Source organism: Lathamus discolor, chromosome 2, assembly GCF_037157495.1.
Source record: "Lathamus discolor isolate bLatDis1 chromosome 2, bLatDis1.hap1, whole genome shotgun sequence".
In the NCBI taxonomy this organism is placed as follows: Eukaryota; Metazoa; Chordata; class Aves; order Psittaciformes; family Psittacidae; genus Lathamus; species Lathamus discolor.
Window position 1 is genome coordinate 156,793,541 of NC_088885.1, and position 25,434 is coordinate 156,818,974.

A 25,434-nucleotide genomic window follows, 5' to 3' on the forward strand; every position below is an offset into this window, starting at 1 on the left:
AGCAAGTAAACTGCCCCAGAAACAACCCTAAACATGGATTTTAACATCCACTTCTTAGCCATGAGGCAATGCCAAATGCTGGCTGGGACAAAGCTGGCCCTGCCTCTGATTGAGAACCTCTGGGTTGGAAACACCCTTCCCCTGGCTGAGACAGCTGAACAAACATGTGTGAGCTCACCCCCAAAGGGTTTCACCTTCCCTCTGCTGGGTGCGGAATGAGAGGGAGCTTCAGCTTCCCCTCTGCAGAAAGACCTTGGAAAGAAATCTTGGCTGAGGAAGGTGCCATGTGGAGTAAATGGATTGGAAACCACGCTGCTCCATGAAACTCACTGGGGAAAAGGGTAAGGCTGGCGCTGGCCAGAAGATGCAGAGATTTAAACTGTAGAAGAGCCAGAAACAGAGGTTAAAATAGGGAGGATTTGACAGTGCTCACTGCAACAAAAGCAGAATCTTCAAGGAGCTTCAAATATAAAGTATTAAAGCCACTTTAAGATGTCTAACTCAGTGTGTGTTTTACGCTAATGGCAGTTATAGGGTGAATCACAACCTGTTCTATATGAACATCACCAGGATATATATTAAATGCAACTGAGATGATCAAGTTCACGGCAGAAGTTCAGTTCAAGTGTTTCTCACAACTGATTTCTTCCAGGTCTCATGTTCTTCAGTAGTATCACTCCCCTGTCTGAACACAGGTCACAGTATGTGTTCTACATAGAAAACAGACACCTTAAAGACAAAAAAGACTTCCTCAAGATACCTGGAAAACCAAACAACCCCTAAATCCTGTGGGATTATGTGTACTTCAGTGCTGGGTGACTGCACCAGCCTAAGGCCAACATTGTCCCCTGTGACAGAACAGGACATCAGCACTGAAAGCCTTCAGCTAAGAAAGCCATAGATGCTACCTGGCATCCATGTCAGTGATGCTGGCCAAGACTGAGCTCTAACTTCAACCACACGGCTCTTCAATGCACTGACAATTCAAGTAATCTGTTAAAAACTGCTTTTCTGTGTGAAATAGATATTCTCCTGTTGGACGACTCTACTGCAGCATCACCTACACAGGCCTGTTGAAGCAGTGCAGTGTGAGAAGTCTGAGGCAGCAGAAACCTTACAACGAGCTGTGATTTGTCTGTTTAGCACATGGATTAAGTGCAGCCCATTGGACCATGTGGGAATGAGTAAAAACAGCATCACAAACACTGCTCAGAAGACAACAAATAGAAGTTTGGTTTCTGAAGTTGCTTTTAGATGGCTGCTGGATCACTGAGCTGTGGCTGCCCATGGACTGGGGCATGCTGCTAGGGATCCAAGAGCTATTTTGAACCAGATTTGCACAACTCTTTCAAGCTCTTCACATAACAAAGGACTCTGCACTGCAGCTATGTCCTGAATCAAGAAAGGGGACGCGGAGGTTGCACTGATGACATTGGGACAGCAGCTCTGAAGAGCCTATGACTCCTCCAACACAGGGATGGGAACAGCAACACACGGATTGAATTTTAAGGCCTAAAAGCTGTTTCTTACACAGATTTTGATACACCCAGACTATGCCATAACGTTACAGAGGTAGGCCTTTGGTTTACCTTGTACTGACACCGTGCCTTTACCTTGGCAGCTGTGCTCCCAGCCAGGAGGTTGAAGGATCAAAGTGCAATTAAGCAATGACTTCCTTTCCCTATGAAAGAGAATCCACAAGCCCTCTCCCATGAAACTGACCCCAGAGATGCCCTTTCTCTGTGGCAGCTTCCTCCAGAGATGATCAGGTTTAAATGCCAAGTTCACCAGCGCACAAAGCCCCCAGCTAAACATTGTCACAGCATAATCCAACGACATTCATAATATGCAGCACTTGTGATAAGAACCTGTGAGTGCTGATCACCTCTCCCCGCTGCTGCTCCTTCCGTCTACAGCTGACATCAAGTGCTCAGCATCACCCTCTCCTGACAAGCAGCAGACCTGGGAGCTGTTGTTAACAGTGTGACTAAAGGATTCACAGCAGTTTCTTAGAAACTGCAGTAATTGCTTTTGTTTTGCTTGAAAATAACAGCAAAGAAACCCATTCTTTGTCATTGCACTAATAAACTCCATGAAGTCTAAAATGAACATTAAACAACTGTCGCTGTCAGACCGATACTATCATGCTCATGAAAAGAAATGGATCGAGATGTCAAAGCGTTTTGATTGAGCTGTTACACGAGTGGAACCTGAAATGGTCAGACAAAAAAAGGTAGCAAGAGACTAAGTTGAGAGAGCTTCCATTTTCAGTTAAAAACAGCTGAAAACTTCATTTTTTCTAACAGCTAACTGTATACACTGTGAGTCTCATGCAGGTTAATAAAACTTACTTGAAATCTAAATGTATCCTTAATAAAAAAGTGTTCAGAGATGACGTTTCTAAGCTGGAGAGAAAGCAATCGGCGCCACGGCTACGGCTTCAAACCTAGATGAAGGACTACAGGATTTCATTTACATGTTTGCACAAAACTGCCTTTTCGTTTTCAGCTACAAGTAGTGAAGATCCAAATTTGTTCTCCTGGAAAAGAAAAACCCGACCCCAAGTCCTTGATCCTGCACCTGCAACTCCTTGGAATGTGGCGAAGGAGCAGCGGTGGCCTCACACGGCTGACTCGCCCTCCTGCCCTGCCGCAGACTCTCCTTTGCGTGTGAGCTTCAGCACGGGCGGCTTCTCGGTGCTCGTGCCATTGGCCTCGGTTGGCTTTGGAGGATCAAGGCCCTTCTGCTCTTCCTTTGGCTCCTCGTTGACTTCAGGGTAAATCACCAAGAAGGTGGCTGTCAAAAACCCCAGGAAGGATCCCACCGAAGCCACCACGGGAATGACCCTGACGGTGCCGACCGCGTCCACCACGCCACCGAGCGCGGAGGCCACGAGGATCTGGGAGATGTAAACCTGACAGGACAGAATGGCGCAGTCTATGCCGAAGCCGCGCTTGGCGTTCCCGGGTCTGTGGTGGATGTACTGGAAGGAGACAAGAAACGTGTTTAGGAGGGAAAACAATGGATGCGATTAAACCAAGTACCTACACACCACAATCCTCCTCAAGTGGTCATCTTTATGCCGTCCTTGTGCAACATCCAGAGCAACGGCCTCCTAAGCTACTTAGCATTGGCCTCCTCATCTCGCACCAAGAGGCAGATATTTACTGGGGCACAACTAGCATGAATTGGCTTCAAGATTAGGTTTTGTAAAAAGAATTTACATTAAAGTGTTGGTAGAAATTGTTTTTATGATTCCAAAAAGGAATCCCCATCCAAATGCAGAAACATGTTAAAACAAATGCTCCTCCTGGAATCTGTAATCCAAATGGAACAGTGCTAAAGAGGGCAAAATAAATGTTCTTGTTTCCAGCAGAATCAGTTTGTCTTCCATCTCCCCAAACTTATAGCTGCACTTCCAGATTCACCTCAGTACCTAAGACTGTGAAAAACCTGAGTGATGCTAACATAACACATCAGAAACAGTAGTAACATCTAGGTATATAACACATACTCCAGTAGCTATTTAATCTCCACCTATCATATGCACAAATCTTGTTATACCTCAGCACAGGATTCAGCAATCACGACCCCACTGAGCCAACTTGATGCTAATAGCACCTGATTTAAGCAGCAGCTCTCGTTTGGTTAAAGGTGATTCTACCCCCTCTACTCTGCTCTTATGAGACCCTCCTGAAGCACATAAGAAGGACATGGAGATGTTGGAGCAAGTCCAGAGGAGGATGATCAGGGGACTGGAGCACCTCCCGTATGAAGACAGGCTGAGAACATTGGGGCTGTTCAGCCTGGAGAAGAGAAGGCTGCATGGAGACCTCAGAGAAGCTTCCAGTATCTGAAGGGGGCTACAAGGGTGCTGGGGAGTGACTCTTCATTAGGGACTGTAGTGATAGGACAAGGGGTAAAGGGTTCAAACTGAAACAGGGGAAGTTCAGGTTAGATATAAGGAAGAAGTTCTTTACTGTGAGGGTGGTGAGGTGCTGGCACAGGCTGCCGAAAGAAGATGTGAATGCTTCATCCCTGACAGTGTTCAAGGCCAGGTTGGAACAGAGCCTTAAAAACATTCCGCGTACCTGTTTAATATCATGGTATTGTCCCAGAAGTGCATAGGGGCAGTAGGAGATGCTCATGGAGACTATTCCCATAGTGCTGATCATTATCATGGTGACGTACACATTGGGGAATATAGCCATCACTGCAGTGCCAACACAGAAACCCAGCGTGCCCAGGATGTAGATCACTTTTATACTAAGGTCGTAGTTGTCCAAGTATTTCTGCAACAAGGCTGTGGAGATGAATAATGAAACATAAAAATCAGTTTACTCCGAGAAGTTCTATGGTATTGATTGTGTATTGACAGGTAGATACGCTGTTTAGGACTTGGATGCTCACTGCATATTTGGCCCATCTTAGCAGCATAGCTCAACTCCCACATGGAAAAAGACGTCTCGGTCTTTCAGAAACTAGGAAATAAATGAGCTCAGAGACTTGCCTTCAAGTCTGAGGCAGAACAAAATCCGTTGAGATTCAAACATAGCATGGTGCACTCAGTCCACCTTGCCTGTTCATGAACTTTATCAGTGCAAATACACCCTGAGTGCAGATTCTGTTTTTAATGCAAACACTTCTCCTAAGCAAAGCAATCAGGTAATTGATGTTTATAGCCACACATTTCAGTTTGTGCTCAGAAACAAGCTGCCCACATGAACTTGGACATGTCTCAACACAGAGGCAGTCCCAACCATGCTGATCTGTGGTGGGGATGTGCCTGCATATGTGCTGCAAAAGGCAGAATGTGTCAAAGCTCTCATGTTCAGAGTCCGTATTCCAAGCCCAAACTGTCTGTAGCTGGTTTATGTTACTAGAGAGCACGAAAGTCTTGCCAAAATAGATATTTATAACTTGGATTTTAAAACCAGGCTTTGCAAAACCCCTCTCACATATGCTTGAATCTTTTCACAGGCATCATTTTAGTTTCCTGATGACTAGCTAAATGCCATCCAACATCTATTGGTAGCATTTTGTGCTTTATGCCACTTAACCCATCTGTTCCTATTTCCACCTCTACATTTGGGGGGGGATTTTAAAATACCGATTCTTAAAGAAGCCCCCACCATGTGACCATGTATTTTCCAAAATATCCTTCATCCCAAAGGAGGCTGATGGTAACTAAAGCAAAACTCTTTTTCCCTTGTGAATGGAAATGAGGTGAATTCCACTGTAGGCCCGCCTGGACAAGTTCCTGTGTGATGTACTGTAGGTTACCCTGCTCTTGCGGGGGGGTTGGACTAGATGACCTTTTGAGGTCCCTTCCAACCCTTGGGATTCTGTGATTCTGTGATTGCGCAGTCTCTTACCTGAACATACAGCAGCAGTAGCAGCATAAATGACCAGTCCCCAGCATCCCATCTGAACTCCAGCATTGTAGGCATGTAACTCAGTTGAGTTAGAAGGGGCCTGCAGTAAACACAGTCACAAAGCCAGTGTGATGAGAACATCTCAGAAATGAATGACCAAAAGCAGTTTTGCCAGTGGTAAGTGTTCCCTTACCTTTGGATCCCCCTGAAAGATGACCTGTCCCATGAAATCCGTATAGAACACAGCTTCAGCAATGATGGAAAACCAAGTTAAGAGGTGACAGACGCACAGTCTCAGCAGCTCCTTTGGCATCTTTAGCATGGACAACCACAAGAGCCTGACAGTGGTTTCGGTCTCCCCCTCCTCACTCTCTGTGTCTCCACTTGAATTCGTCGTGCCGCTCTGATTCCTGTGTCTGCACCTCTGTCGCTGCCACTTCTGCATGTCGTAGATATCGTTCATGCTGCGTGAGGACTTGATCAACACGATGGCGTTGGCGCGACGGAAGCGATAGCGGTGGGAGCCTATCTTGCCATAGTAGGAGAAGGTGTACGATGGCTGACGGTAGAACATGTGCCGCCGCCGCCGCATGGAGTTTGAAGTGCTGGATTGCTTCATGCCTATCCTAGCGTGTCCGTTGAGGAACTCTTTTGGTAGGGAGCCATTGATGTTTGGGACTTTATCTTCGTTTAAGCGATTATCAAGCAACATGTCCTCCTCTTTCTCACTGTCCCTGAGGAAAGCAGAGAGGTGGTTGAGTTTGGACTTCATGGTCTCTTGGCTTGTGTTGTGGGGAGTGTTTGGATAGGAACCATCCTGAAAAATGGAGGGTTCGATGTCATGCAGAAAAAGCAGCTCTGATTCAATTTCCAATGTAGCATCGGGCATGTGTAGAACCGAGTCACTCTTGCTTCTCACAATGTTCACCTCGAGGAACTCCATACTGAGATCATGCTCTGACTGAACGTCGTCGTGGAACATGGAGGTTCCATACGGCTCTTCCTCACTAATTACATTGAGTCGGTTCACGGGGGCAAGACTACCGCTGAGTTTGACACTGGAAAGGGTGTCTCCTTCTTCATCAATCCTGTCCTGCTGAGGGTTATATTGCTCTTCTTCAATGCTAAAAAGGTGGAGAGCAACGGAGACAGAGAAAATAATGGCTGCGAAGAAGAAAAGGACTTGCTCTTGAGACTTAAAAATATCACCCAAGAAGGTCTGTGTCCAGTCCAGCCCTCCTAACATATAACCAATTGCTCCTCCAAGACCTGCGGAAGAGAAAACAATCAATTCAGTCACACTGGATCATCAGGAAGACTTGACAGCTGCAAAACCCACATCAACTAACTCCATACCAGCTGAAAACGCATGTATGTTAAGGGCCATGTCTTGTTCTTCACTGTCCACCACATCCAACAAGTAGGCCCGAATTGGCCCTTCTGTTGCATCGGCGCAGAAGTCCAACACGACAACACCGAGCACTGTGAGAACTATTCCAATGGGCTGTTTATCCGGGACATCACCGATAGCCAGACCTAAAGAGAAACAGAAGAGGGATCTGAGCGTGTTGTCCCAAAAGGGAAAAGTACTAAGAGCAAGCTTAACTCCTTAAGAGAAAGGTGGCCAACATGCTCACTGGACACATTCCTTTACAGAGTAAAAGGGCAATTTCAGCTCTTTGGCACTGCTCCGTGGAAGGTGTGAAACAAAGATCATATTCTCATATTTTGTAATATGTAAGAAATATGTTTTGCAGTATGCTGTTTTAAAAGTATCTCTTAAACCTTTCAGAGCATTGGCTATTGACAGCCTTGTTGCCATGGTGCCCAATAAGCAGTGGTTGCAGTACACCGGGATAAGTGTATTTTAACCCCTTCATCCCTCTCTTTGCTTATTCATATTTTCCAGATCACTTTTATAAGCTGAAGCAATACGAAGGGATTTTGCACTGCACAAGTCGGATTCTGTTGATAGCAGGGGATGAAATGCTTTTTGTCTGCTGAGTAAAAAGGCAGCATTAGTGTATAGCTGGGGAATTTGTCATGAAATAAACCACTGACAAGAGCATGAATTACTTGGATCAAGAAGATTTAGAAGTTACACATGCAACACTGATAAAACCATTAGTGTAACTGATGAAAATGACTGTGGAAAGAGATGAAGTGGCTGAGCCACCAAAAATCAGCTAAATCTCAAGAGCTGATTCCTTCATATTCAATCCTCATTTATACCAAGGCCTCTGAATGCTGAAGAAGTTCATAAGCGTTCCACACTCAGTTGAATATTACAAAGGAAACAGCAACGGTGTCAGTGCTTTAGATTTGCTGGAAACCTGAACAGTGCATATAGTGAAGAGAACAAGGGCTGAATAAGATCTATCCACTGGTGTTCTCCTGGGACATGGCTGTACTATTATTAGGATTAGCAAACCTCTTTTATCGCTTTATCGTATTGTACATCTGCTCTAAGTAGCAGCCCAGGTGCTGTCTTACACTGACATCAAGTGCTGTCTTATGCTGATGTAAATGCTGGTCTAAAGGAAGCGTCCCTGCCCATGACAGGGGGTTGGAACTGGATGATCTTTAAGGTCCCTTCCAACCCAAACCATTCTGTGATTCTATAATGCTGAATGTTAGCAGCAAAGCTTGATCTTCTAGTATGGAAGAGATCTAAAGAACACGGAACAGCTATCACTTCAGTTCAGTTCACTCCAGGCTCCCTTGGGAGAGGCACAGCAGTGTTTAAAGTGCTTTTCAGAACAGGGTTTTCCTTCAGAATCTACCACAACCAGCTCCAGGAAGGGATGCACAAAGCACTCAGCTCGCTTTTGCAGTCCATTGCAACACCCCCTGTGTTTAAAAGAAGTTTCATGGCACAGGAGTACCACTGGAGTACCTGGAAAGCACAGGGTTTCTGGAAAGCCATGCACAGACCGGATTACTATGCAACCAAAAAGTAGAGAGAAATCATAGACAGTATTACCTTATTGCTAGGTGGTAGACTTCAAAATGAGCCCATAAACTGTGTATGAGGTTTGCTTGCCAGCATCAATAGCTACTGACCTAAACTACTGTGTGGAAGTAAGAGCTTCCTATCATTTAAAATGTCATAAGGCACTCTAACACCTTGCATACATCTGGAGGAGGAGGAGTAAGTCTTGGAGACACATCACCACACTACCACTGATACCATATGAGAGCAATTCAAATAATTAACATCTAGTACTTGGGGAAATTAAACCAGAATAAGTTAAATGTCATTCATCTGAACAGTTTGTCCATTGCAGAGAACGAAACTCTGTTATAAGGCACCCAAAGTCTGGCTTTAAAAAGCAAACATGCTGAGCCAAGGTAATGTTGCAATCATTTCCCTCCATTAGTAAAACTTTTTGACAATGGAATTCCATCAAACTCCCGAAAAGAGAGAGCCAAGAGGATATTATTAGGTGCTAAGTTCCTTTCATTTGCATCAGCCCAACCATGATGTAAACAGTTCCCCAAATGTACTTGCTGTCACCCCTCCTACCCTAAATTTACAAAGACATTGGAGATTAAGGTCTGTAGTAAACTACGTTCAAGGGAAACTATTTTTACCAGCTCTGATGGGGGCTCAGGAAAAATGATTTTCCCACATGTTTTTTTGATAAACAAATATTAACTGTGCTCTGGACTCTTTCAATACCAGCTCTAAGAAAAGCACCAGAAAAAGTGAAAAGATAATTTCTGAAATAATGCTGGAAACAGGATGTGTTGCCAGATATGCATTAAAGCGAAAATGGATCACAACAGGAAACATTTCCCTGTGAACAGGTTGCTACAATTTTCCCATGTCAAAGATCGACCAAATTCATCTCAGCCACTGCAAACATTGTGCTGGCAACCATTGTATTAACAACACTGTATTACTAGTTACATCCACGACTGCACAATCCTCAGCACAGCACCCTAACATTAGAGTAAGGATAAAACCACACAAGGTGAATAGCCCAGATGCAGTGATTCTAATGATTTTAACACTAAACACAAGTTAAATTGACTGCGTATCGTTATCTTAACTTCCTACATCAAAATCTGACAGCAGGTGTGTTAGCAGGAGATACATGCAGGTGATTTCCTCATTATTTACCTATAACAGAACCATTAAGGAAAAGTGCAACTCCAAAGAGGACACCAATGCAGAGAGCAAGAATGAAAGGCCGCCGGCGGCCCCAGCTCAGCGTGCAGCGGTCACTGGCCGAACCGATAAGCGGAGTGAAGATCAAGCCCAGGATGGGGCTAAGGAACCACGTGAGGCTGTAGTATTGTTCAGGAAGACCTAAAACAGAGACAAAAAGGGAGTTTAAGGTTATGTGGTACACACCATACATTTCATTTGTTATACCTTTGAAATTGTAAACTGATCGGTCATTTACCTGCAGTAAGTTCTCTCCCAAATGAACCACTCCATAAAGATTTCTTATCAATAGGTACAAAATAACAGCTAACGAAAGCACAGATCATTTAGTTCTCAAATACCTGGGCAATAAGAAGGTAACAACAGGTATATTTAAGCTACTGAAATACAATAGTCAGTGATACATACAACAGTGGAACCATGAGTCTACATTAGCTACTACTGACCAAAATCTGCTGGATTGTACTGAGCGTGTTGCATTTCTTTTGATTGGGGCAGGTAGGGATGGCCTCTGTGAAGCACCAGCAGGCAAGGTTGGCTGTATTAGAAGCCAGACTGCTTTGTTGCATCCTCTATCCACTTGTGGACTCTAAGCGCCACACTCTTTGGGATGCTCAGAAAGCCTTCAGCACTTGGTAGTCATACACGCATATCCCATTGTCAACACAACTTCTAACATTCAACAGGAGTTGAATATTACAGTTCATCTAAGACCACCACCATAAAGATGAATGGACTGAGAATGATGGACAGAATTCGGCTGTCAGATGAAATGTCCCCTCTCTAAAGGGGACAAAAACATTTACTTACAGAACTGAACAACAGATGATAAAAGAAAAGCACATTCTTAACCTCTAGAGAAATCTAAGAAGGCTTATATATCTCCGCTATCCTTGGGGTTCTTTTCCAGATCTGAGGTGATTGTTCATAGGATCAGACGGAGACAAACTGGATTTATTATGTGATATTTACCCAGAAAAAGCACTTTGTAACAAGTTGCCTTTGACTATCTATTTTAACAACAACAATTTAACGTTTTTACAATCATATTTTAATAATAACTTCTGAAGAAGGAAAGAAAGCCCCACAGCCTGCTCCGCACCGCTCCAGCATGGAGAGCAGTGGCCTGCAGATGGCAGCCTGGCCCAAAAGAGCAGCTCCACTCATGCCCTTTGAGATATCTTGCTTTATCAGCGCCGGTCAGGTAACCACTCTTGAGTTGTTTTGTTGCAAAGCATTAAAAACAAGGCAATCCATTTCTTACAATCCAACTGATGTCAAGACTGAAAATCTCAGTGTCTTCACCCCAGGAAGGAAAACCATTTATTATTCAAACCCGTATTTGGTGAGTGTGAGTAGGATTCAACCTTTGCTGGCGAGATCAACCTGTACCTTGTGCTCCCTGTTCGGCACACGGAAGCATCCATTACCAAGCAGGATTATACCAATCCCTGCCCAAAATAGCCTCTGCTGCAAATTTGGAAGTCTAATCTCCTGCTGTTTAAAGTATCATCAAATCTTGATTAAGAACACTGATAAAAAAGATTTTCCTGGGACCGTTGTGTGCTCTGCGGTGATGCAGAGATCGTGTTATAGGAAAATAACCTATTTTTGTGCCATAAATAACAAATTTCATCATCAGGATTCAAAATCCAAGTATAAAGCCAAGGTCTGTGTGACCTGACTCAATGGAACTAGATTAAGGTCCCTCCCAACCCAAATCATTCTATGAACAAGCTAATGGCAACAACTGCCTTGATGAGTACAGAGTTAGTGAAGAGATTTGCTTCTTCTGAACCTGCCCAACCTGTGGTTTTGGACAAAATTTGCCCATGAACACCCTGCCCATGGAGGAAGAGGATGGTACCACATTTAGGCCACCTTTGCCTGTTAGAGGCAGCTGAAGGCCTGTGCCAGAGGCCAACACAATACATTGGCACTTACCACGTAACTACTGACTCACTCCCTTTGTGGTAGGTTGTAGATTTCTAGGAAAGGGCTGTTCACATCATGGTTCAAACCACTACCTCCTGCTTAGTTTTTCCAACAGTTAGGTGATGTCTTGGCTGACATGGAAGTTATAGTGAACATACTTAACAGCGGGGGTTATTAGGTTTAAAGCCCTTGTTGAAGTAGCCATGGTTGTTCACATCATACCTGCAGACCCCAACACCCAGCTTCTTTAACAAGCGCTATCCTAATCATAGGTACAACCAGCAAGCCCATAATCCAAACAAAAGTGCAGGAAAACCTCCACCTCCATGTGTTTTAACATTAACTTCACCGTGTTCAACAGCCCTCCCAAGCCCGCAAGTGGGCTGGGCACTATGCATGTAACTGGCACCTCACCTGGTCCGGGATGCTAACATTGAGCAATGCCTGAGCTGGCATATGGATAGAGGGAGCTTCTTAAAAGAAATTGATGGGAAAGAGGAAATATTTAGTTCAAGAGAAGCAAAACCAAATGGCTGGCAGGTTCTGATGCATTTAGAAGGAATGATTTTTCTGCAGGACACATAAGAAATGGCAACATGTAAATATTTATCCCATTTTGCCTCCACAAAGATGTCCTGTTGAGCAGCAGCTACACACTGGAGGTTGCTATTGTGGGATGCCAAATCACTGCAGCCAATCTGTTCTAAACAAAGGTGGAAGCTAGAGCTTAACCAACATCACTGATCATTACTTATTGTAGTGATCACCGACATCTGAAATAACTTGGTGTCACAACACTGCAAGAGGGCTGTACGCTAAGAAAAGACATTTCTTTGCTGAATTATGTTGTGACTTGTGAATTACGAGCTGGGACATCTGAGTCGAGCTCATCCATCAGCAAACACTTGTGAGGCATTGAGAAGGCTCTGCAATAAATCACAGTCCTTTTCTATTACTAGCATTACAAGCACTATCCTCTCTTGGATGAATAAACAACCTTAGACAGATAGATGTAAGTAAAATGGGCCCAGTTAAGAGACTCTCTTTTAATATTGCAACTTTCATTGAGACAAACAAATTGTTTTAATGAAGACTATGAGTAGAAACAATAACAAAGCACTTATACAAGAGGGACACTTAGAGTGCGTATCCAGGGACATGGGGCTTGCGCAACTCACTGTCCCACTGTCCTTCAGAAGGACGTCTACAACAGCATTTCCTGGTGGCGTCCACGGATTTTAACCAAAAAAGTTCTGGAAACACTTAATCCATTGAAAATGATGATTCCGAATGAGTTCTGCAGAGAATGAAACCCTGTTTACAAACGTTTTTCATTCAACTGTAAAACTATTTCTAAATCGGAAAGATGGGGATTTTTTATGCTTTAGAGCCTGAGTTCACCAACTCTCATTAAAAATGTTCTAAGATAATTAAAAGATTGAGTGACCTTTACTGCCAGCATTATTGACTTCAGTAGTTGGAGGATCAACTTTGCAACTCAAAATCAGACTCCAGCCTTCATTCTAGTTCCAATTTTACAGGCCAGTAAAAGAAAGGAAATAGGTTTTTTTCCCAACCTCTGTTCCATGCCTACAATCAGGGAGTCTTAAATCCCTGTCTTTCCATGTGTGAGTCAGAGAAGAGAGATGGAGATGCTTTCTTGAGAAGGCTTTATTTTTCCTGATTGCAAAGGGTGATCTTCCTATCATCTAAATACTATAAATAAAAGCCTAAATCCAAATATTTACCCTGAAAACGGCTTATTTTACAGAAGACACAAATCTCAGTGATTTCAGAATGGAGTTTTTGGGATGGAGCTTTTATGGAAGGGCAAAAAGGACACTTATAAACCCAAGAGCATTATGTTTGGAGATCCTTCTTTAGACAAACCACTTTGGTATCTTTTATTGAACTGCTCTTCAGCAACCCAAGTGTCTATCTTTAGAAAAGAGGCCATGATAAAAATCTATAAAGATATTAATAGCCCAATGCCAACAGAAATGGAAGAATCTCTAAAAAGCTTTCAGTGCTCCTCCAAGTAAACAGGAAAGGGATAACTTTCAAGTGAAACACAAGCAATTCCCACAGAATTGCTTGTGTTTGGTACGAGCCATCAACCTGAGCACAACCTGCTCTTTCTCTTGCTGTAGATGTCATGCTATAGACTACTTCCATAACCTAAGTGGCAGGGCTCGTACAAACTGCATTCCAAGTATAAGCTAGCAGTTTATAAGATCATCATCTGTGTTTTATATACAGCTATGCAGAATTCAAACTAGCTATCGTTTACTAAATGAAGTGTATGACTTTTCTGTAAACTGTGGTATCGTCACATTAGTTGGTTACTCAAGTGGAAAAAAAACTGAGTGGGGTTAAGAGGAGATTCCTGGTGTGAACCAGGTACATGTACAAGCTAAAGTAAAAGAGCACAGGAAAAGTTGATGTGCCAGCAAAACTCCCTCCTGATCCTGTCTGACAGACAGCAGACTCCTTACCTGAACAGTATGGGGAGGCAAACACAGCAATTGTTATAGACATGGGTAGTCAAGTTAGTTACTCAAAGCTTCCTTTTGCATTTGCTTTCTATATCTTATTTCTTATCTATTGATAAGCCATAATCTATTCAGTCAACCAAAACTCTGTGAGATAACAGTTCTGGTCCCTAGAAGAGCCTCCTCTCTCTATACAGGTTCAGTTGTCACCTCTCACATTGCTGGAAGTCAGATGTTTGGAAAGCTCACAGCCACGTTCTACAACGGGTCTTCCAAGAGAGAGCTTTCCAAGGCACTGGGCACCACCTCCATGTCCCACGAAGCAAGACTTCAAAACATCCTTGCAGATGTTCTTCATAAAATTCATGCTTCATGAAGGTGCTCAGAGGGGTGGAGCAGCTCTGCTCTGGAGCCAGGCTGAGAGAGCTGGGCTGGGGCAGCCTGGAGAAGAGAAGGCTCCTTAAAGGGAGACCTTAGAGCAGCTCCAGTGCCTAAAGGGGCTGCAGGAAACCTGGAGAGGGGCTTTGGACAAGGGCCTGTAGGGACAGGCCAAGGGGAATGGCTTGAACCTGCCAGAGGGGAGACTGAGATGAGCTCTTAGGCAGAAGCTCTTCCCTGTGAGGGTGCTGAGGCGCTGGCACAGGGTGCCCAGAGAAGCTGTGGCTGCCCCATCCCTGGCAGTGTTCAAGGCCAGGTTGGACACAGGGGCTTGGAGCAACCTGCTCTAAAGGAAAGTGTCCCTGCCCATGGCAGGGGTTGGAACTGGATGAGCTTTAAGGTCCCTTCCAACCCAGACCAGTCTATTATTCTGTGATTCATACTGGCAGTGTCTACAGGACCTTCATCATTTCAACAGCAGGTTTGCTTTAGCACTAAGACATTTCACATAAATGGGAAAGTTCCAGGCAGACAGAGGAGAACTCCAACCTCAAAATACTTTTTTCCCTTAAAAGAGGCTGTTCTGGTTTCAGTATCTTGAATGTCTGCATATGTGATATGCATATTTGGGCTGGCTTGCAGGATTTGGCAGTAGAAGCAAAATAAACAAGCAGACTGAAAACCAAAATACTTAAACAGATTGTGTGCATATATGTGTGTGTGTGTGTGTGTGTGCAGGTATATATATGTATACAAAAACAACACAACCTCCCCAAGTCTTTGCTGTCTCACAAGACTGAGCTCCAGTAATGAAGCTTCATGGAAATGATTCTGCACTAGACAGTTGAGGAGGGTAATTACATATCCTAACTGTTCCTTTCTCTCTATAGATTCATGCTGCTATACCTACAGAGCTTTACCACTTCATACAATGTATTAAAATGGAAAGACAGTTAAGAAGGTATGCAAGCCAGGACAAGATGACAATGAGTAGAAATTAAGACATAAACGGAGTATCTGGACACCAAGAAGCTCTTTTTGATGCTCCCATCTAGCGGCAAGGAGTCAAGAGGCAGTGTGCGTTGGCTACAGTGATGTGCCCAGCCCGCAGCCCTGCAGCATCCAGTCTCTGACGTGCACAACAGATGCAGGGAAGCTGGTTGTGACTGGATTTCAAGGCAGTACTGCACAGCAAGCTTGTCTCATCCATATGACTGCCTCACCACAACCTCTTACAGCCAAATGTGAAACGTCCCAACCACTGAGGCTGCTATACCCACCTGGAACAGGCTATAACTAGGCAGGGACTGATTCGGGATGGCCAAGGGAAATACACACAGCATACGCCTTTCCCAAAGGCTGCTGAGCCTCACTCATAGACTCCAAGGCCAATGCAGCTGCATCCCATTACCAGTTTAATGCTGCTCCTTGATTTTGCCTGTAATTTTCCACCCTCACTGGGTAGCAGCAGCTCGAACAGCGAGCCCCCATCCGCCAACTTGGACAAGTAACCTGGTGGCCTCCTGGGGGAGGAATAATAACTGGAGGATTATTATTTAGCCTGTCAGTGACAGCTAATCTGAGGAAACACTGAGGAGGGGGTTAAAAAGAAGCCCCATACTGGATAAACAAGGTTAGTATTTGTGCTGTGAACTGAATGCGGAGCAGGTCACAAGGCAGGCTCCGAAATCTCATACAAATCAGTGAGAAAAAGAGCAAAACACAACAACAGCTTCTGTGAGCAGCGGCGACTTGCCACTGAGACCCTTGTAATATGGCATTTCCCAGCCAGCTACAAACAAACAGGACACTGGCTTCTAGTAAATAAGGGTTTGTTTTTTCCCAGACAAAAAAAAAAAGGGCCCAACAATAGTGGGACCAGCAGCGCTCACGGTTCACAGGAAATGCTCACTGTGTCACCATCAGTCTAAGGGCTGCGTGAGGTCACGAGTTACATGGAAGAAAGATTAAGTCACATGCGGCAGTTTCTATTCAAAACCTCTTTTTGATAAGTTCTATTGGGGGAAAAATAGTTCTTTATAAGCTTAACAATAAGATCTGATATGGGAATAGGATGCTAAGCTCCTATTTTCATTCGGCAGAAATCATCACCTAGAGACTTGTTTATGCACTTGAAAGTAAACACCATACACATTTCGGAACCAACAGAAGAAGCTGTCGTGCCCTGCAAACAGTTTCTATTCCACAGTTTCATCCCTGCGTGTTGTTAAAAATATCCCCCATTGATCTGTTTAAAAATGCACTGCTTATACAAGCTGCTTTGTTTAGACTGTGATTTGAAAGAGCGTGGCAAGCTAAAGCGATGCTTGTCAAAAAGCTGTGAAAAGTTAGAACCCCACTATCTGCTCTACCACAAGGAACCACCACAAACTCAAGCTTTTTAGCTATAGAGGAATGGGGATTTCAGATTGCAGCTGCAGTCATTTCATACATACACCTTGATATCCACTCCCTTGTATTTAAAGCAGAAATAGAGTAGCCAAACATTTGGGCCCCCCAGAGAAACTGTAGTCAAGCTGCATGCCAGTATCAGCACGAAACTTCAACCACAAATCCTTTTGCTTCTTGCTGTCTCCCTTCAGGTTTTAGGACTTCCAATGGCTAAGAGCTCGTGTGGGACTCTGAGCTGCCAAAAAACCCATAACTGAGCCAACATTAAGTTGAAGCAATGCACTGGAACTGGCGTGACTGGTGGTCCAAGCACTACTGCAGCGCAGTGAGCAATTGTACATTGAGTTTATGGCACCTGTGAGAAACCAGTTTTTAACTTCTGGATTGAAATAAGAAGCCTGACTAACAAAGAAGGGATATGAAAAAGCACGGTAATTTCTCCTGGTGCCCATCACCATGATTTGAGCAGCTTCCAAATGTGGGAGTATGAGCTTTTAAGAAGGCAATGATTTTGAGTACTGCTTGAAAATTACAAGAGTCTGATATCATATGAGATGAGAGAGCCTCTAATTTACATCTTTAATGCTACAGTTGCTTACAGTTGCTGGTGTGAGAAGACACTGAGGTGCTGGAGTGGGGCCAGAGAAGGGCAATGGAGCTGGTGCAGGACCTGGAGCACAAGTGTGATGGGGAACGGCTGAGGGACCTGGGGGGTTCAGTCTGGAGAACAGAAGGCTCAGGGGGGACCTGATCGCTCCCTACAACTGCCTGACAGGAGGATGGAGCCAGGAGGGGCTGGGCTCTGCTCCCAAGGAACAAGGGATGGGACAAGAGGAAATGGCCTCAAGCTGCACCAGGGCAGGTTTAGATGGAGCTGAGGAACAATTCCTGCCCCAGAGGGTGCTCAGGCATTGGAACAGGCTGCCCAAGGCAGGGCTGGAGTCACCGTCCCTGGAAGCGTTCACACACTGTTTAGATGAGGCCCTCAGTGCCATGGGTTAGTGGTGGCCTTGGCAGTGCTGGGGAACGGCTGGACTTGATCTTAACAGTCATTTCCAGTATCACTGATTCTATGATTCTAAGACATGAAGCCCTACAGCTGGGCTCCATTTTATGTGAGTTTTACCTTCATTACATTACTCCTGCTCAGCCTGTAGGACAAGGTAACCCTTGCTCAAGCCCTGTGCTTGTTCAGAAGTGACTCTGAACAAGCCACAAGGCTCAGTGTAGTTGCAAAAGCACAGGTGGAAGAACTCAAAACCGCATCAATACTATGAGGGCTTTAACTGCTGCTAACTTCCCGTGTACAGATGACAGCCTGTCAAGTTGTCAGGCATCTTTACTCACTCAGTGTCTCAGAAATGACCTACTGCAATAAACACCACATAAAATAGGAGCAGTATCCAAAAAATATGTTCTCGCTGGTGAAATTCACATCCTGACATTCTTCTTGTGCCTGTCAAAGAAGAGCTCTTCTGCTTAGCCAGCAACACTCACAAGCTGTCAGGACACAGATACATCTGACAGCTCAGACTCTGCAGTCTGAACATACTTTTCTGGAGCACAAACTATCACCCACTTGCAAGAAGTTTGTGCTCTCCTCTCCCCTCCTGTTTAGCTCTTGGCAGCAGGGTTGTGTGCACAATGCAGTACTGCTCCAGAGGATGTGAAGTGAGGAAGTGGCTGCCTCTTCGGTGCGAAAGAGGAATTAAGTTGTGGGATACGAGAGTGGAGGGATAAAGAAGGATTCCTCCATGTGGATGGGCTTATTAGCACTGAGGGGAACAATAATCAAGAGAAAAAAGTAATTAACAGGAATATTACAAGGACATAGAAAGCAGCACTGTGTGCATTTCTGCTGTACCCAACATAAGAAGGACATGGAGCTGTTGGAGCAAGTCCATACGAGGCCATGAGGATGATCAGGGGCTGGAACACCTCCCGTATGAAGATAGGCTGAGAACACTGGGGCTGTTCAGCCTGGAGAAGAGAAGGCTGCGTGGAGACCTCAGAGCAGCTTCCAGTGTCTGAAGGGGGCTACAAGGATCCTGGGGAGGGACTCTTCATTAGGGACTGTAGTGACAGGACAAGGGGCGATGGGTTCAAACTGAAACAGGAGAAGTTCAGGTTAGATGTAAGGAAGAAGTTCTTTGCTGTGAGGGTGGTGAGGCACTGGCACAGGTTGCCCAAAGAAGTGGCAAATGCTCCATCCCTGGCACAGTGTTCAAGGTCTGCTTGGACACAGTTTAGTGTGAGGTGTCCCTGCCCATGGGGGGCTGGAACTGGATGGTCTTAAGGTCCTTTCCAACCCAAACCATTCTGCGATTCTCTTGTACTTTGAAAGGACTCACATCCATGAGCAAAAGGCAAAAACTCCTTTCCAAAGCTATCAGCAGAATTCAGCTGCAGCCCAGCCTGAATGCATCAGGAAAAGTCCACTGGACCAAAGGGGCACTTAGCAAGGAAGAGGGCTGGAGCATTCTCTGTCTTCCTCTGTCATCCCTTCCAGGATGGGGATCCACTACCTCTGCATTGCTGCTACACCCAAAACTTCTACAGCAGCTTCATGCCTTCGTAACGCACCTACATCTCTGCTTTGGTCACTCCCTGTCAGACAGACAAGATTTTAGATGAAAACTGGATCTACATTTGAGATACATGAACAGAACATTAATAAATAGTAAAAGGATGAATTTCGGTTAGATATGCTGCAAAAACTGCCCAGCATTTCCCTCAAACTTGTATTCCACATTTTAAATTTCCTGAGTAGTTTGATACCAATCCTTACAGCAGAAACAACTTCCAGAAATTTGGAAACTATTACAGCTGGTACATGCCTTGCCTACAAACCAAACTAGAGCCACTCGTTTTGAAAGAACCACTAAAACGGTACTAAAATAGTGCTTTTGCTCTTCAACAGCACTAGCACAGAAATATTGCTGTGGTGTTTCACCTACAGAGTCCTGGAGGTGTTTTTAAGCTATAGGAGAGTAATATCCCCTTCTGGCAAAGCCATTCTGCCAGAAAAGCTTTCGAAATGACCCATGTGATAGCAGGCCAGCAGCCACCACATTGGGTTAAATGACACTTGTGAAAAATGGAATTAAGGAAGTGACAGGCCTTGAAGGATTTCATCATCCAGTTTCCCCCATTTGCTGTCTCTGCTCAATTACTTCTCAACCTCCTACAACTGTCCTCCCCTTCTCATAGCTGGCAACCGTGGGAGTCATCGGGGTTTCATTAAGTGCTGCTGCTCTACTGCCATTCTGCCAAAGTTGTAGAAAGGTTTATGCGGCTTCCTTGACAATTCCTGCTTTATAACCCAGTTTTATGGTGCTGTGTCAGGAAAGAGAAGCATATGTGAAGAGAGGCGAGCCAGAGGTATGTGTGGAAGGGAGAGAGGGGAAGGAAAAGCCTGAGAACAGCTGAGTCTGAGGCACAGAAGAAAGAACACATGCACCCATCTGCACGCAGGCAAAGATGGGCTTTCTTTTAGCAGGAGCACAAATGCTGTCAAGTAAGGCTTGTAAAGCTTTAATTACTTAAAGTTTCTTACCCTCCTACTAACCTACTTCCACAGGAGTAACCTGCTGTAATTCAGGTAGAAGATTATTTTTAGCCATTATAACAATCCAGTTTTGTACTGCTTTATCAAGCAACCGTATATAGACATATATGCAATATTCACTATTCCTGCTGCTGAATAGGAATCAAAGGCAACACATATGACACAGAATCCTAAAATGCTTTGAGTTGGAAGGGACCTGAAAGATCATCCAGTTCCAACCTCCATCCTATGCCCTGCTCAAGGAAAGACCAAAGAATCAACTGCTGTTGTAGATTCTTTACCATATATCAATTTCTATAGGTTGCACAGGATTCTATCCTTACCAATCCTATACCAGGGTACATACAAACCAGTGCCAAGTGCCAGGTTTAATAAGCCAGAAGCTGAACTGTTCATACTCAAACACTGACAGTGCCAAACAAGGTTTCTCCAGGCTGCAGCAGGTAATAAAGCTCTACAGAGGGCAAGAAAACAGTATTGCCAAGAGCTCCTATGGAATGCTGAAACCCATTCACTGGCATTCTCCAGATTACCTGTGCTGTGCTTGTTGGCTCTTGGGAAATTTGGTTCTAACTTTTCTTCTTCTCTTGCATATTAACCAATGTTTAGAAATAGATCACTTTGACACGAAGAAGAAATCTGCATCACAGTGCTTAATGAGAGAAATTTGAATATAGATTAAATCTGATGCAACTTCCACTGTGCTGAACCAGCAGTAATAACAAAATGTCCTTTTAAACTCCACTGAGGAGCAATTTTAGGGATATAACAAAGACATTTACATCAAATCAAAAGCTGAGAACTTTCCTCATGATCCCAGAGGATAGTCATATATAGTCACCTATACACACATATCAGTGTAACCACCTGAGGCTGACTTAGAGCTCCATGTCCCTCTTGTGCTGCTGCCCCCAGAGCTGGATCAGGGCTGCAGGGGGGTCTCCCCAGAGCACAACAGAGGGGCAGGATCCCCTCCCCGAGCTGCTGCTCACGCTCTGGGGGTGCAGCCCAGCACACAGGCTCAAGCGCACACTGAAGCCAGGTCATGGGGAGCTTTTCCTCACCCAACACCCCCAAGTTCTTCTCCTGAGGGCTGCTCTCAATCCAGTCTCTGCCCAGCCTGTGCTTGTGCTGAGGACTGCCCTGACCCAGGGTCACAATCACAATGTCAGTGTATTTACTGCCAGATTGCAAATGCTGTCTGCTCTTGCTGGCCTGTAAAGCAAGCTGCAGATACAGAAGGACTAGCATCCATTTGCCATCACTCTCAAGTGCCTAAATGTACACAGACATATATATGAACGCAGCAATCAATACATTGCCTTGCTACACTAATCCTGCCCTTGCCTTTACGGGATGTAATTAAAAGCATCATGTGGCCGTGATGCCCCACTTCGCCTCGGTGCTCATTACACAACACTGCAGCACTTCAGTGCTCTGTCTCGCTGCAAGATTACACATCAATTCCAGTGACATGTGTTGCCTGGAGATATGCAGCATCCCACTTTATCCAAAGCTCAATAGGGTTTTTCGTCACTGCTTCCAGAATATTGGCAAATGTAGAAAGAAAGGCACTTGGGCTCAAGCACGCTTTAAAATTCCCAAACTGAAGAGACTTACATACACAATAGCAAATCTTTCAGCACCAACTTGCAAGCCTCTTGTGTTAACCAACAGTGGAGCTTTTGTTGCAGCAATTAACACATTAATAGCTCAGAATATGACCATCTACTTACACAGCAGAATCAAATCCTAACCAAAACTTACTGTTAACACCTATTTGTGCCTGTAAGCACAGCCAAACCTGAACTGGTAACTCTGGGTGTTCAACCCCAACTGAGCTGACCTTCTGTCACCCCTTAAAAATCTTACGTAAATATATGCAAATGTAACTGAACAACTTTTCTGTTTAAGTTTTCAATTAAAATCATACTTGCTTCATGGGGACATACTCAACATGGATGATAAAGAGGGTCTCACGAGACCCCACTTGGAGTACTGTATCCAGCTCTGGGGTCCCCAGCACGAACAGGACATGGAACTGTTGGAACAAGTCTAGAGGAGGCCACGAGGATGATCAGGGGACTGGAGAACCTCCCGAATTGAGACAGGCAGAGAATACTGGGGCTGTTCAGCCGGGAGAAGAGAAGCTGTGTGGAGCACTCAAAGCAGCTTCCAGTGTCTGAAGGGGGCCTACAAGGGTGCTGGAGAGGGACTCTTTGTTACTGACTGTAGTGATAAGACAAGGGGTGATGGGTTCAAACTGAAACAGGGGAAGTTCAGGTTAGATATAAGGAAGAAGTTCTTTACTGTGAGGGTACTGAAACACTGGAATGGGTTGCCCAGACAAGTGGTGAATGCTCCATGCCTGGCAGTGTTCAAGGCCAGGCTGGACAGGACCTTGAGTGCCATGCTCTATTGGAAGGTGTCCCTGTCCATGGCTCAATGGGTCACCCCAAAGTTTATGAGACTTGCTCAAGGTTAAGACTTTTAAAATACCATTCTAGCAAACATTGGGCTAGAAGGCATCAACCAGATATTAAACTTCCATTCACTGCAGCAGAAGTTTACTCCTGTTGTATTTGTTCTACATCACCAAACCCTAGGAAAACTAAGATGGCTCTGGTTCAAGCTGCCAAACAAATGACTGGCATATACATAGCCCAGCATGGTATCTGGACAGGGTATCCAGGAACAGAACTTGGGAAAGGAAGGCAGACAGACTTGAGGGGAGCCAAAGAAGTATTCTTTTGTTGAGGGTATGATCAGCACAACATTTGCGCCCCTGAATTGCAAGCAGCAAAAAAATTAGCTCATTTCCAGCCTCAAGTTGTATGTATTAGAAAATACGGTCAGGGTACAGCAAAGTAAAACACAAGGAGCTTGGTTTTGCACATGGATATATATCATCGTCTTCCTCACCCATTTTCAGGCTTGGCTACACACTTGGAAGCCATGTGAAAACAGTGACTCAAGAAGGTGTTTTTGGCCTATGTAGCCCTGCGGATGCCATCTGAGAACCTTCATCTTCCCAGGGATTACTGACCAGAATGTTGATCTTTAGCTTTCAGCCAGGATCACATTTGCATAGTCCTTTTAAGGGTCAGGAAATGGTGCAGGCAGCTACTTCTATAATTACCCTGGCTGACCTAATGCAAAGAAATAATAGCTAATAAACATTATAGGTACCTTATATAAACTTCATATACTAAAAGCCATTTTGTTTCCAGCTATTAATGCCCAAACTAGTCAGAGGAGGGGGGGAGAAAAGCTGAATTGATCCTACCTAAACTCCTTGGGCCATTCATGTCATGCTTTACTCTTCTTTTCAATACTCAAAGCCTTCCCATAATAAGCTTACAGAAAGTGTATTGTTAATTGTTACTGCACTGCAGAATGAACCTTTTGGCCTTTCTAAAGGCTTTAGCACTATAGGTTTGTTTATGATAGGAATAAACATTGCCTGGGATCAGTTCTGTCACAGTGCGCTGCTGGGAAGCCCTCCAGCTATAAGTCAGCAATGAATAGTAACAATGCATTCACTATGGTATTATTTGCTGGTTTAAAAGTGTTGCTGAATTATAAAGAAATGCACAGATTCTTCTACCTCATTATTCATTGTATACTCCAAAACCAGAGAGGAATTTTGAACATAACCTATACTAAGCTCCTAAAGAGAAACTGCATTCTTCTATGTAGTTGCCTTTATGAGGTTAATTCCTCATGTGGCTGTACCAAGTGAATCAGAAATCCTATTAGTGCTTTCCCTGTTTGCTTCAACAAATGAACTGCAGGTTGCAGTTTGCAGGCAGGGTTTTCCTTGCCTACAAGGAAAGGATCATTGGCTCACTAGTCCAGGAAAAAAACTGCAGTTCACCAGTTATTCTAACAACCTCTAGACATACGAATGCTGGTAAAATGACTATAGAATCCTAGAATCAACTGGGCTGGAAAAGAACTTTAAGATCATTAAGTCCATATGCCCAGGACTGCCAAATCCATCACTAACCCATGTCACTAAGGGCCTCTTCTACCATGCAGGGGGTTTTCATCAGCTGAGGGTTTCCCCCCCACCAGCAAAAAAGGAGTGTTCCTCTATAACTATTCATGTCACCAACTGCCTGCCTCGTGGGCAAAGCATTATAGAAAACCATCCTCCCAGATGAAATCGTGGTGACCAACTAAAAAGATGAGTGTCAGAGCCTGCCTCAAACTTCCAAACTTTCCTACATGCCTTCTTCTACCATAGAATCCCAGACTGGTTTGGGTTGGAAAGGACCTTAAAGCTCATCCAGTTCCAACCCCTGCCATGGGCAGGGACACCTTTCACTGGAGCAGCTTGCTTCAAGCCCCTGTGTCCAACCTGGCCTTGAACACTGCCAGGGATGGGGCAGCCACAGCTTCTCTGGGCACCCTGTGCCAGCGCCTCAGCACCCTCACAGGGAAGAACTACTTCCTTACAGTTAATCTAAATCTACCTAACTGTATAAACTTGTATGTTTTGGCTTGAACATTAGCTTACATGAAACACATTCTACACATGTACTGGAGAGATTTAAAAGCAGAGCTGCTTTCACACTAAAGTCTTTTAAACCGTTAGCTACACAGAAATCTTGATCTTAGTATTTTGAGCTTGATACCTAGAGCAGAACTTAACCCCCAGGATCAAGCAGCATTCCAAATAGCAATCTTAGTGCATCCTGGAGGAAAGGAAGGATAAAGTCATCAATACAATCTCAAATTAAACAAGTGGAACACACCTGCAAGTAAAGACAGCAAGCATTTCCTTTCCAAATGTGCAAATGTAGAAAACTAGGCCCTAAAGGGGACAAAGCAGAACAGAACCCTTTCCCAAACAACCAGACAAGTGTTTTTATCACACTGTGAAAAGTTTTACTTTACAACATTCTGCTTATAACCTTTTTCTTGTCATTTGAACTTACAAAGAATGGCGTGAGTTATATATATGAGTTACAGGTGGAGTCTGTAGCACAGCATTATCCAGTCATCCAACAAAGGAAACCTAAATAATATTTAAGATTGATCTTGGCAATCTTTTCCCAGCTGACAGAAAGTTGTACCAAACCCTTATCCTGAAGC

The 25,434-nt window shown here is 44.4% G+C and overlaps 1 protein-coding gene across 1 annotated transcript in view; it reads right to left on the reverse strand.

Annotated features, from left to right (window-relative positions):
- SLC45A4 (solute carrier family 45 member 4) overlaps positions 1 to 25,434 on the reverse strand; it is a 68,366-nt gene that overhangs the window by 3,236 nt on the left and 39,696 nt on the right. The window contains exons 3-8 of the mRNA XM_065669032.1: positions 9,502 to 9,690; positions 6,732 to 6,911; positions 5,569 to 6,644; positions 5,376 to 5,475; positions 4,092 to 4,303; positions 1 to 2,983 (exon numbers count right to left, since the gene is read on the reverse strand). The exon at positions 1 to 2,983 is cut by the window's left edge and continues 3,236 nt beyond it. Coding sequence (XP_065525104.1) covers positions 2,621 to 2,983; positions 4,092 to 4,303; positions 5,376 to 5,475; positions 5,569 to 6,644; positions 6,732 to 6,911; positions 9,502 to 9,690 — 2,120 coding nt within the window. The 3' untranslated portion in view covers positions 1 to 2,620. The remainder of the gene's footprint in view (positions 2,984 to 4,091; positions 4,304 to 5,375; positions 5,476 to 5,568; positions 6,645 to 6,731; positions 6,912 to 9,501; positions 9,691 to 25,434) is intronic.